General features: G+C 38.1%; 1 protein-coding gene across 2 annotated transcripts in view; it reads right to left on the bottom strand.

Moving 5' to 3' along the window:
• PCNX1 (pecanex 1) overlaps window positions 1-14468 on the bottom strand; it is a gene marked incomplete at its 5' end in the record, with an annotated part of 180708 nt that overhangs the window by 125903 nt on the left and 40337 nt on the right. For both annotated transcript variants that reach the window (XM_079700727.1, XM_079700728.1), the window contains 3 exons: window positions 3739-3828; window positions 4974-5019; window positions 9131-9236. In XM_079700727.1, coding sequence (XP_079556853.1) covers window positions 3739-3828; window positions 4974-5019; window positions 9131-9236 — 242 coding nt within the window. The remainder of the gene's footprint in view (window positions 1-3738; window positions 3829-4973; window positions 5020-9130; window positions 9237-14468) is intronic.

Here is a 14468-nt window from a genome sequence, read left to right as displayed (position 1 = left end):
ATCCCCATCAATTATACAAAACAAGCTGTTATTTCTCTTACATTCTTACAAAATCCAAATCTCCTCCTTTGTCCTCACTTCCCCTGCAAGCTATCACCTTGTACCTCTGATCTCCTTTACAAAAATTCACCAAAAAGTAGTCTATATTCACTGTTTTCAATTCATCTCCTCTGACACGTATTCTAGTCCCACCCCATTAAGAAGCTTATCAAGGTCACCAACAACCTCTACGCTAAGTCCAATGGTCAAGTCTCGGTCTCATACAACTTGGCCTATCAGCAATATTTGACAAAGCTGATCACTATACTCTCCTTGAAATGTGGGGATACACACCTCTACCTCACCAGTTGTTCCAATTCAGTATCCTGGATTTATTAGACTACAGTGGCTCAGAGCTCAACAGCTGGAACTCTTCATTCTTCTATCTATACTTTCTCTTTTGTAGGTCTCATCCAATTTTCTGGCCCCATAATAACTGAAGTTCAGAAATACGTGTAACTAGTTCCTGCATCTTCTACCCAGCCCCGGTACTATACAGGGATGGACTAGAGTTCTGATCTTGGGTAGGGAAGACATGAGTGAGGCTGGGGAGGGAAACTGTAGATAACCCCTTCTTAGAAAATGTAGAGGACACATCCCCACAACCTCAGTTTTCTCCCAATCATCCTGAATCATGTTGATGAAATGAGTGTCAACTAGTCAACTAATTGCTAACTAACAACTAATTAAAGGTCACTGTCCTGTAAATCCAAACCAGCCAGAGAGCCAGGAGAGCCCCCGCTGATATTTAAGCCAGAATGAACAACAGCCACTAGGTGGTGCCTAACCGTAGCCAAGATCTACAGGGATTTGGCTCAGGGAGCCAGGCTGCCTCAACTCCAGGCCAGCTAACCGTAGAGGCTTTCCCTGTTAGTTCATGAATTTCATGTTAACCCAACCCCACATGTGACATAACTGAATTTTTATTTTTGATATTTATACACTGAAAACTCCTAAATTTAAAACCTCAACCCTGATGTCTTACCCGAAATCCAGACCTATCTAATTATCTACCAAGTACTGCTGCTTAGAAGTCTAACAGCAACTCATACTTGACGTGCCCAAACTGAACTCCCTCTCTTCCCTCCACCATGCTCTCCCCACTCCTAAATCTGCTCCTTCTCAGTCTTCCCCCTTTCAGTTAATGGAGACTCCATCCTCCCCATTATTTAACCCCAAAATCTTAGAGTCATCTATGACTACTACTTCTCTCACACGGTATTTCCAAATCCATCCACATATCTCTCATTAACATCTGCCACACACAGTCAGACCACTTCTCGCTACCCTGATCTGTGCCCCGATTATTGCAATAATCTGCTAACTGAGCTCCCTGCAACAGCCTTTGCCCCTTTTAATATATTCTCAACACAGGAGCCAGAACAACTGTTAAAATGTAACACAGATGATGACACTTCTCTGCTCAAAACCCTATAGAGCAGTTTATCATCTCACTGGAAATTAAAAGCAAAATCTTTAAAATGGCTTACAAGACTGTAATTTGGCCTCACTTACTCTGTACCAGCCCCACGATTTCTCAAACCTGACAGGCATGTTCCTGCTTTAGGACTTTTGCCTGTGCTGCTACCTCTGCACGGAGGCCGCCTTCCTCCCAAATATCCCGACAGCTCGCTCCTTCACCTCCTTCAGGTCTTTGCGCTTAGCGAGGTTTTCCCTCAACCGTTCTATTTACAAACTTACGATGGCCAGAGCCCCCAGCACGCCCTATCCTCTGTCTCTATTACTACATCTATATTTGATTTATAATAGTATGTTTCCGAACTAGTAGTATGGAAGCCACAAGGGTAGAAATTTTTGTCTGTTCACCCATTATTTCTAGTACTTAGACTGGTACCAGGCACATATGAGTACTCAATAATAATTGTTAAATGTGAAACACGTGTGAAAATGTTACATGATAAAAGCAAGTTATAAAACTATGTAAAAGTAGTATAGCATAGTGATTAAAAGCAGGATTTAGAACTCGATTTGAACTACAGAACTGCCACTTTGCAGATGGGTGACTTTGGGCAAGTTTCTTATAACTTTGCTCTAAGCTATGATTCGCTCCTCTGTAAAGTGAAAATAATAACCGTATTAACTTCAAATGCTTGTCGTGAAGATTAACTGGGTGAATGCATATAAAGTGGTTAGAAAAAGACCTAAACTAGGGTTTGATAAACTAAGACCTGTAGAGCCAAAGAGGCCCTCTGCCTGTTTGTAAGTAAAGTTTTAGTGTAACACAGACATTCCCACCCATTTATACGTTGTTTACGGCCTCTTTCACTCTACAATGGCAGAGCTGAGTGGCTGCAGGAGAGACCACGTGGCCAACAAAGCTTTACAGAGGAAGTGTGCTGACCCCCCACAGGGCAACGGTATGCACTCAGTTACTGTCAAACACCATTATCTATGTCAATATGTATCTGCCAGGGTAGAATTATAGGAATATAATTCCCAACGTACTTGCACAAGGTACTTTCCAGAGGAAAATAAAGAGACCTATGACCCGTAATGGTAGTGGCACTAGCCCCTCTAAGATCACTATCCAGTTTCTGAGACACTAATGATTACATATTATAGAAAGGAATACTGTAATTCTCAAAGAGATTAATTCACCTTTCCTTTTTATAAGAAAATAGCTTCCATACCATATAGTATGTTTAAAAGTATTTTTAAGGGGAGAGGGGTAGGTTGTGAGGGGTGGTCCAAAGAAGCAAACAGTGACGAGGTACTGTAATTCAAAAAAAGCAGCTACAGTGATAAACCTAGAATGCTAAGTACCAGGAACAAAATATACTTGCAAGAATTAAACCTGGGTAAAACACTAAATTAATGGGAAAATGTCACAATTCAGTGATCTATTTGTGACTTCATAAATAAGTTTCATAATTCAGTACAGGAAATTTATCACCTTGCCTGCCTACCAAACATCACCCATAAGCTAATAAAAACAACAGGCTGGAAACAGGGAGACAGGTCTCTAATCCAATTTTGGCTCACTGATTATATAACCTGGGATAATCTCCACTTGAAATGGGTATGACATATCCGTCCTTTCATGTTTGAAAATTAAAAACCAAACTTGAAAATGTGGCAGTTCTTAAAAAAAAAGGAACTCTATAAAATCCAAAATACTCATTTATAATGGAGTTGAATAAGGAGAAAAAAAAATATCACTTAAAACCAAAATTTCTATTAAAGGTTAAAAATCTGTTACAGGAAGGCACCAAGCTGGAAGCAGACAGTTTCTCAGAAAGTCCAACAGCAAGTTATTTCTCTGTGAAAACACATTGTCGTTTCTGCAGTTGGGCAACATATGCAGCAGTTGGCATTTAGACGTCATACTGAATGGAAGAGAACAGTTTTACATACTAGGTTATCACTAAGATAAGCAAGATGCTCTGACCAATTAAAGGAATAGCAGATTCTTATCTCCCATCTCACATTCATTCTGGGGCATATGCTCATAAAGTTTCCCTGTTTACTTGGCAGAACATGTGTAGCTGAATTCCAGAAAGCTGTAAGTACTTATAACACTGTGTTACTGTTATGCTAGCAAATCATTTTATTTTAATGTTTCTAAAAAATACCAAATTAAGTTATTATAACCTTCTGCCAAAATATGAGCAGCACATTCCACAAGCTCACCCTGGTCACCATACTACATAAGGGCATCATGAAGTAAAACGTTCTTACCTTGTTCTTCACTTCCTTCCTTACAAAGACTAGAGCTCTGGCCCAGACTTAAACTGATATCATCAGAAGTCTTAGCGGTGTCTGTATCTCCTACAAAGTGAAGAGAGACCCATGAAGACACTATATGAAAAGTAAAGGCCGTACAGTGTGGCATAACAAGGAAGGACATGAGGGAGTACAGTAGACATTTATTAACTAAAGCAGTTTTTGTATCAAGGGTTACAGTGATGGGAGATGCATTAAACTAGCAGGAAGTGTCGTGGACTGTCAGATCACATAATTATTCTCATAGTGCTACAAACCAAATACGGAAAGCCTCATAATATTAGCTAATACAACTATTTCTTTCAAAAGAATTTTTAAAAAGGAAATGCAAATCATGTAATACCAAGTTGAAACAACATAAAATCCCCTCCCAGGGAAAATTAGAGAGTTATAAAATTACAGGGCAAAAATAATAATGAATTTATCTGAAATAGATGTATTGAATAAAAGGGATATATAAGCTGTACAGGAAAAAAACTTTTTTTTAGTGTCTTATTCGTGCCCAATTTAAAGGTTTCACATTAAATTAGTTTTCTATGAACCTCATCAAAACCCATGAAAGTATCTTCCCTCAAGGCAAAGAAGTTTCTTAAAGATCAAAATCTATAATTCATACAATGTAATGCAAATGGTCAAATACTTCTATGAAATGTGGATGATGAAAGGAGACCACAATTTAAATCAATTAATCTTTAATATAAGATACATAATTTGGGGCTTCCCTGGTGATGCAGTGGTTAAGAATCTGCTTGCCATTGCAGGGGACACAGGTTCGAGCCCTGGTCTGGGAAGATCCCACATGCCGCAGAGCAACTAAGCCCGTGCGCCACAACTACTGAGCCCGCGCTCTAGAGCCCATGAGCCACAACTACTGAAGCCCACACGCCTAGAGCCCGTGCTCCGCAACAAGAAAAGCCACCGCAATGAGAAGCCCGCGCACTGCATCAAAGAGTAGCCCCCCCTCGCCACAACTAGAGAAAGCCCGTGCACAGCAATGAAGAGCCAATGAAGCCAAAAATAAATTAATTAAATAAATAAAAATTTTTTAAAGTCTACCATAAAAAAAGATACATAATTTTATCCTCAAGAATGATTTTTCATTACATGTAAATATATGATACAGTTATCTTTACTAGAAACAAAAAAGAAATGGAAAGTCAGAGGTAACTTTCAGGTTAGATCACACCTACCTTTAATAGTTGTTGCTGTTCCAAGACGAGAGGAACCAGATCCAATCTGAAAATATGACATGAAGTAAGCGAAATGCTAGCTACGCCATCAGCACAGACTAGCAAGGTTATCAAATGAAATTATATTATCAAAACATGTTATCAGTCACTTTCACCAAAAGGCCATGATGTACCAGAGCCGCACTCCTTGTCTGCTGTGGTGCATGCTGCGCATCTAGTACAGATTTGCTGAGACACTGAATCCCTCTGCGTACTCAGGACTGATGGAGCCCCCAGGGCAAGAGCCTCCAACCTCGAACAATCCGTGCCAAACGGTCATTGTCATTTTTATATTGCATCATGACATGTTCAAGTTATAAACAAAAGCAAAACTAGGTGTTAAGTCTACCTGAAATAAATTTAGACTTCTCAGGGCATATAAAGGGAAAGTTTGGAGGACGTAACATACTAACAAAGAGCAACCTAAATCTTACTTTCAAATTGTTAGTAAATCAATATGTTCTTTCCTGAGTTTCAGACAGAAAGTAAGTACTTCTTTGTAGGCTGCTATAACATATTTTTAAAGAATAAAAAAAAACTAAGGCATCTAAGAAAAAGGAATTTTTAGCACAAACTCTATAAACAGAACACTAAAATCTGCGGAGCTTTTAGGGCTTATATTCAAGATGGTATAAGACGTCCCTAAAATTTCATAACCATCAATTATTATAGTACCATAAAAATAATAGAAACGAATACCACAAATTCCATGAACACATTAAGGAAACCAAATATAACATGACAGTTATTAAATCAACAAGTCTGAGTAACTCTTTTTATAACCTGTTTTCAAGGGATTCAAGAAGAAAATAGTCAAGCAAATTTAACACCTCATACTAAAATCAAGAACATTCATATAATACTCATATTTTGCCAAATCTTTTCTTTCATTGATTCAACTGAATAGAAGTATACAATGAGAAATTTGGTCAAAATATAGGTTAATATTGACTTTGAAGGGGCATGAGGGACTTTCTTGGTCTATATTTGGGGGGGATAAATACAGAAAAGCATGAAGAATAAAACATAACCACCCATTGTATCTGTTAAGATTGCTTTTGTCACCAAATAATAGAACTCAACTAATTAGGTGACTTAAAGAAATAGTTTTATGTCTGTCACCTAAGTTTGGAGCTGGTTTAATAGCATTTGTTCAGCAGCTCTATAATATTAGGGCTCTGGATGGCAGAGCCTAATTGTCTAATTGTCTGGACGGCAATTAAATGGGTTACACATATGTAAAAATCTACTGAGCCGTACACTTAATAAGTGTATACTATGCTATATAAAAGTTATATGTTGGTGAAAAAGTAAGTAAAAATAAACAGACACATACAGGTTAAAACTACTAATAAATTCTTATGTAGCCAATAAAAAAAATGAGCTTTGCAATATTTTTTGAACTGCTTATTAAGTTTGATTCTCCTGATTTTTCCTAATTTCTGCTTTCAATTAGCCATAAAAGGCACTGCAACTAGACAGAAAGAAAAAGGCCAAAAAGCATTTTACTGCAAGACTTTCATTCTTATCACACCTGCTAAACAAGTTATAAAACTAACATGTTATTTTTCTACTAGAATAATAAGCGTGTAACTTCCTAGACAGAAGTTTAAAAACAAGTAAGCAAACAAAAAACACCATTTCATGCCACCCTTCTAAGAATTTAAACTTAAAAAAAATGTTTTTTGAATATGCGTACGGTAGTCATTTGCTCACAACCTCAAAGTGTTCTCTTTTTCTTTCCTTAACAAACTTCCCATTTTGTTCAAATGTTGGGCATATTATCTTTTGACTTAGGAGAAGAGGGCCCAGACTCTGATCTAGGTGTGTACTCTAGTTCTGCTCAATGAATGCATGGGAGAGTCTGCTGGAGGGCTTTGAGGAAAGACCTTTTCATGTCTGAGAAGATGATGAGCAAGGACAACTCTGCCCCACACTGTCACCTGCTTCTTAACTTTTCAACAGGATCATAATTGAAGCTGCTGTGCTCATCCTGCAACTCTAAGGAAAAGCCAAAAGAACTCGGGAAATTCCAACCCAGAGCCCTAATATTATTGAGCTGCTGAACAAATGCTATTAAACCAGCTCCAAACTCAGGTAACAAACATAAAACTATTTCTTTAAGTCACCTAATTAGTTGAGTTCTATTATTTGGTGACAAAAGCAATCTTAACAGATACAATGGGTGATTATATTTTATTCTTCATGCTTTTCTGTATTATTTAAAATTTATCCTTCCCCAAATATAATGGAGTTGTGACTGTTCACACATGAAACAATAAGGGATTGAAAATATAAACCACAGTGCATACAAATAAAAGAATGCAATACAGTCCCCAAAATGTCACTGCAGAAGAACACTTAATAATATTAACATTCATGATATAGTCAGTAAAGAGAATCAAGTTCCAAAGAACAGCACACTAAAATCCCTCTTTGTTTAAAAAGTTTTTTTGATTATGACATTACAGATGATTTTTATTTTCTTCTTGTTGTTTGCTAACTTTCTAAAAATAAACACATTCAGAAAAGGAAAAAATTAAGAAAAAAATGATATCTTCATACACTTAGAGGTAAAGTTTTTACTTAATAGGTTTGCACAAACTAAGATGGTCCAGTGTTTCTTCTCTTTGGTAAGTGCCAAAGGAAAGTCCAGGAAGGATTATGGATGTCAGAGAAGAAAAATTACTTCCAACTAAAGAGCAATCAGGCAAGGCCACCTCCTCCATGAAGCCTTGCCCCTCTCTCTAGCTGGAAACAATTACTTTCTCCTCTGAAATCTATAGCCCCTTTTCTGTACCATTCCTATGGCAACTATTACTTTGTATCTTGTAGTTACACTTACTTGGTAACATATATTTATAACTTCAGTTACTTATAGACATCTACTAGGAAATTGCAAACTCTTTGAGGGTGAGACCCACTCCACATCCCGGACAAACAAAATGCCTTAAATACTATCAGGTACTAAAATATTTTAAGGAAGATAAGTGATAAAAGGGAAGAGAGGGACAGGGCGGGGGTGGGAATGGAGAGTAGAAGATGGAAAGGAGAAGGGTAGCAGTGGCAGGAAGGAAAGAATGATCACAATGACTATGATAGAGCTACTGTGTTCAAGGAGTTCACTACCCAGTACAGAAGACATTTATATACAACTATGATAATGTGTAATAAGGCCTATATAATAAAACGTGTGAGAAACATGGTATGTCTATATTGGTAATATCTCTACCGATATACAAAAAGCCCAACTTTACTTCCCCACTTCAGCTTCCCTAAAGGATAACGATAATTATGTCAATAATTCCTTCTGATATAAAACAGTATACAACTAAAACACCAAAATCTAAGTAGCACAATAGCTTCTGATATCTGTCCTTTTTTATTCAAGAGTTAATATTTTAAGGAAAACCAAATTAGATGTGCCGTGCATTTAGGTGCAGACATGCAATAATTACATTCAAGATGGGACTCCCTCCCTAAAACAAGTAGGGCAAATTCTAATGGACATGATGCCAAGGGTAGAGTTACCAAAGGTGGCTGGCCACTGCTATGTCCTTTTGTCTGTCCTAACAAAAAAAAAAAAGAAAAAGAAAAAAAAGAAAAAAGTTGTGGTTCTTCAAAATTTGTTGCAAAAGTGTAGGCTTATTCCCCAGGGTAATCTGATGTTGCTAATATTTGTCAGTAAGAAGAAAGGCCAGGTTTAATTAAGAACATAAAATGTGCAGCCATATTTAAGGACTAAGTCATTTCATTCTATAAAAAGAGACTGAGAAAAGCACAAGGGATAACCTATATGTCTCCAATACAGACAGACACCATGAAGGTAAATAAGCACACACTAGGAGCTAAAGTTCCTAAGGGCACTCACCACAACTGTCTCAATCGAAACTACCCCTGGGCAATTAGCATGTGGTATGTGCTCAGCAACAAAGTACTTAATTAATGTGAAAATTCTGTTTAAAATAATAGTAATAAAAGATAATCAGTAAACCATAAAAATATTATTAATCAGCCAGATAAACCCAAACACTGACTGACTGTTACAGACAAGAGAACACCTGAGACCACCATCAGGAGGAGGGAAAAAAGCAAAATACAACAGCACAGGTTCCTACCTGGTTGCCTGGATCAAGGCCAGCATAAGAATTTCTTGAACTGCAACCAACTGGGGGTGTGGCCTCTCGAATGAACTCAGACATTTCAATGCCCCCACCAGGATCACTGTGGGGAAAAAATGAGAAAAGGAGAATAACTGTCATTATTCTGACACCAATGGTTTTCTTTTTGTTTGTTTTTTAAGTTATTAACCTTTTTTCTGTAAAACTATCAGGTTCCGATATTTAATATAGCAAATTGAAAAAAAATCATTCTTCTTTTATAAGTCTGATAAATTTCAACTATTTTATAACCATGTCACTACTCCAAAACATTTAAAACTCTCTCCCAAACTGTCTACATCCAATCCAATATTAGAAACTGGCGTTGATTACAATTGTACCATACTAAATATAGCACATATTTTATGATATGTGCCATAAAACCACTCTAGCAAAGAAATTATTTGCCTTTTGTTTCCTAACAGCAAAGAGAAATTGGTCAGAAAGTAATCAGATCTTTTTTTAAATTTATTTTTAATTTTTTAAATTTATTTATTTTTGGCTGAATTGGGTCTTCATCGCTGCGCGCGGGCTTTCTCTAGTTGCGGTGAACGGGGGCTACTCTTCGTTGTGGCAGGCAGGCTTCTCATTGCGGTGGCTTCTCTTGTTAGAGCACGGGCTCTAGGCGCACGGGATTCAGTAGTTGTGGCACGTAAGCTCAGTAGTTGTGGCTTGCAGGCTCAGTAGTTGTGGCGCACGGGCTTAGTTGTTCCACAGCATGTGGGATCTTCCTGGACCAGGGCATGAACCTGTGTCCCCTGCAATGGCAGGCAGATTCTTAGCCACTGCACCACCAAGGAAGTCCCAAGTAATCAGATCTTACACTCCCTGACCTCTCCAAGAGCACAGTCTGATTGAGCTGCATGATACAATGACGAACATGCATGAGAGCAATTATCCTGGTCAAGCTATCTGTATTTCTTTTTTTTTTTTTTTTTTTGTGGTATGTGGGCCTCTCACTGTTGTGGCCTCTCCCGCCACGGAGCACAGGCTCCGGACGCGCCCGCTCAGCAGCCATGGCTCACGGGCCCAGCCGCTCCGCGGCACGTGGGATCCTCCCAGACCGGGGCACGAACCCATGTCCCCTGCATCGGCAGGCAGACTCTCAACCACTGCGCCACCAGGGAAGCCCTGTATTTCTTAAGTTAACAGAATTTAACTAGGATACTAACTTGTTTCACAGAGCTGGGAACCTAAGATTTTAGACTTGCATGTGTAGAGTTAGAAGGCACAAGTTTAAAAAGTGAAATGATGCTATGTAGTAAAAACAGGCATTAGAAAGACAAAAGAGAAAAGTACTAGGTTCAAAGAACTAAGGAAGTCCACATATAGAACTTAAAGATAATGGGATCCTAAAATAAGGAAAAAAGATCACACCAAATTTCAAAAAACTTAGACAATTAAAAAAAATTTTTTTAAGTTGATATGTTGTATTTTCATTTTTATTCAGTTCAAGAAATTTTCTTTTTAGTGAGGGAGCCACTCTGCATACGGGATTCTTAGTTCCATGACCAGGGATCAAACCCACACCCCCTGTGGTGGAAGTGGGGAGTCTTAACCACTGGACCGCCAGGGAAGTCCCCTAGACAATTTTATAATAAAGTTCCTCAAGAACACAACTTTTAGAACAATTCAGGCCTAAAAGTTATCATAATCCTATTTTTGCCCAAAGGTTTTTACTCATTCTACCTGGTATACAAAGTCAGTCAATAAATTTTTTAGCCATTATTATCAAGGATAAAAGCTCTAGTATATATGCTCGACATTATTGTGGACATAAGCTGTCTTACCATCTAGCATCTAATTCAACCTCCTGGTTAACAGCAACAAAAAAAGCAACTCCAAATTCTTCTGGTGAATCACCTCATCCCAATCTCTCATATGGCTGTGGGAAATGCTGACCCTACTCTCAAGTTTAGGGGTAAGCTCTACTGGCCAAAGTCAATCAGCATATCCCAATCTCTTGGTCACAGCAACTAGTAGTTCTAGAACAGGCACATGACCCAACTCAGGCCAGAAATGTTCTACTGTTGAGAAGAAACTTCTCTCTATCTGTTTGTCTTAATGCTGAGAAGATGGGTCCTGGAGCTGCTGTAGCCATTTTACAACCATAAGGGGAGAGCCTGTTTAAGAAGCCAACTAAAAGAAAAGCATAGCCTGGTAAAGGGAACGAGAGTCATGAAGCTACTTGAAATTCTGCACATTGCCACATCTGAAGACATCCCTTAAACAGACTTTTCAGTAATGTGAGCCATAAATTACCTTAAGCCTGTTTGGGTGGGGATTCCAACAGCTGCAATCAAAAGATATAGGCAAAATACAATCTGCTTACAAGTTCACCTTCCATTTATGTACTTATCACTATAGCTGTTTGAATTCTAGTGTGTTTTTTAAGTTAATGGTCTCATAACTACCATGTCCCTGTTTGCTCATTGGGTCTCTAACTCTAAGCCACTGGCTACAGTTAGCTAATGGAAATTATCTTTCTAACTTGTTACCCATTTATAAAAATAAACCATAATGGAACTCAGTTACAAACATGATGGCCAAGTCTGCATACAAATGTCTATGTGTGAGAAAAGTGGAGTATGAATAAATTTGCTGGCCATTTGGTGTTAAGTCACACGGCTATCTAGGCCAGAATGAGAAATATTTTTTTAATTTGGCAAAATCTCAAGTGTGTATACACAGGCAGCTATCACCCACTGAACTAGTGATGAGTAATAACCAGCAATACTGTTAACTCCATTGGAATGCATTCTCTAATTAAGATTGCAAAGAAATCAGAAGATGAAGACCAAGGTGAAGACCAAGGAATAAAATGTTCTATGCCACAGAAAGGATAAAGAGCCCTCATCTTCCCTAGTTTATATGCATCAGCTTTAATAATATGTAATTCACATACCTTACAATTCATCCACTGAAACTGTGCAATTCAGTGATTTTTAGTATATTCATAAAGTTGTGCATCCATCACCACAGTTGATTTTAAAACATTTTTATCATCTCAAAAGCAAACCCATTTAGCTATTACCCTTCCCACCCCTCCTTCCCCCTGCCCTAAGCAACCACTGATTTACTTTCTGTCTCTATAAATTTGCCTATTCTGGATTTTTTTTCATATAAATGGAATCACATAATACGTGGTCTTCTGTAACCGACTTCTTTCACTTAGCACAATGTTTTCAAGATTCATCAATGTTGTAGCACGTATCAGAGCTTTATACCTTTCTATGGCCAAATAATATTCCACTGTATGGATAGAACACATTTTGTTTATTCATTCATCAGCTGATGGACAATCTTACCCAGTTTTTTTTTTTTTTTTTTTTTTTTTTGCGGTACGCGGGCCTCTCACTGTTGTGGCCTCTCCCGTTGCGGAGCACAGGCTCCGGACGCGCAGGCTCAGCGGCCATGGCTCACGGGCCCAGCCGCTCCGCGGCATATGGGATCCTCCCGGACCGGGGCACGAACCCGTGTCCCCTGCATCGGCAGGCGGACTCTCAACCACTGCGCCACCAGGGAGGCCCTTACCCAGTTTTATACATCACTTCTGATAGCAAGTCTAAATGATTATAACTGGAACATAAAATTATTATTCATGACAAAGCAAATATTTACTAAATACTTAACACATTCCAGTCATAGGGGTGCATGCTTTATTTGCATTTTCTCATGAAACATTCCCCTAAAAATCTATGATATAAATACTATCATCCTCATTTTACAGATGAAAAAACTGAAAACCGAAAAGGTGTAAAAACTTGCCTAAGGTCTCAGAGGAGTAAACAAAATAAGCCAAGTCATTGGTATATGGAGTTCAGGTGGGAAGGGAGGACACAAATAATACTTCCTCATCACTCTACAATGTGTTATCATATCTGCTCTTTCTGGGTTTTTTTCCTTCACACATGAATGTAGGTACTCATAACCAATAAGGACTGAGAAAAGATTTGAACACCAGGTCTAACTCTAAAGGCTATAGTCTAGGACACCAATAATGCCTTTTAACAAACAGGCATTAAAGTTCTCTTTCCAGTTCAAAACCAAAAGTAAACACCATTATCTAGGGAAGGTTTCTTAACCTCAGCACTATTGACATTTTGGGCCACATAATTCTCGACTGTAGGAGACCATCTTGTGCACTGTTAGGATGGTTAGCAGCATCCCTGACCTCTACCCACCAGATGCCAGTAGCATTTCTCCCTGTGATAACCAAAAATGTCTCCAAATATTGCCAAATGTTTCCTGGGCGGCAAGGTCATCTCCAGTGGAGAAACAATAATCTAGAACTAATGCTCAATGGTCAACACTGAGTGGGAAGGAGGTATTAAGGGGAGAAAAAAAGATGAAGGAAAAAACAAACAGCTCCTTTTGTAGAAAAAATATATCCTCTTGCAAACTGACTGTACCTTTCTCTTCTCTACAAGTTCAGAAGCAGACCTTTTAGTCATCTGTTGGTGTCCTAACATATAAATTGACTGAGTAAGAATTTTCTTTATTAGCAAGACTTGCAGATGTTCAGCAATGGAAATTTCAGCACATACCTGGAAAGTAAGTAGTTTACAATTCTCACAGAAGCAAAGTGGTCTACTGCAGTAAGCAGTACACCAAATTCAGGGCATCTCTACCTTTATGCCTTAATTTCCTCATCTGTTTAAAAATAAAAACAGGTACAGGGAAAGGCAGAAAAGCAGAAAGGGTCTGATCTGAATTATAAAGGAGACTTCACAAATTAATTTGTTGATTATCAGTATCATAAACTGCTCAGGCTTTAATTAGAACTTCACAGAACCAGCACAGTACTAAGTTTACAAATCTAATCTAGATCACAACGATGTTCCTCAAAGTATGAACAGACAAAAGCAAAGTCCCTAAACAGAATAAATCTTCAGAAAATTTAGCCTAAAATTCACCTGTGTATATTTTAAATGGATCCTTAATTTACAATATTGTAAGCATCACTGAATGAGAAATGGAAAATATGGTTTGTCTACAAATAATTGTATTCAAATTCTAAAATTCAGGGTGCTAATTTCCTCTCCTGAAACGTTAGAAATGTAATACATACATTAATGGCTTTGACTCTTTCTCTAAGATTAAGATTGAACAAACATTTCTGAGCTGCTATACCACAGCCAATGACAACCAGAAGCACAAGTAGTCACTCCTACTATATTCATTCATTCATGCAACAAATTGACAGCTCTAATGTACCAAGCATAGTGACCGGCTCTGGAAATAAGTGTATCTGTTTTCCTGTTCATTTCTGTTCAGAACAGAGATTTACAAGTGG

The sequence above is a fragment of the Hyperoodon ampullatus genome, assembly GCF_949752795.1.
Source record: "Hyperoodon ampullatus genome assembly, chromosome: 3".
In the NCBI taxonomy this organism is placed as follows: Eukaryota; Metazoa; Chordata; class Mammalia; order Artiodactyla; family Ziphiidae; genus Hyperoodon; species Hyperoodon ampullatus.
Note: the sequence above shows the minus strand (reverse complement) of the source record. Positions and strands in the feature narration are given on the sequence as shown.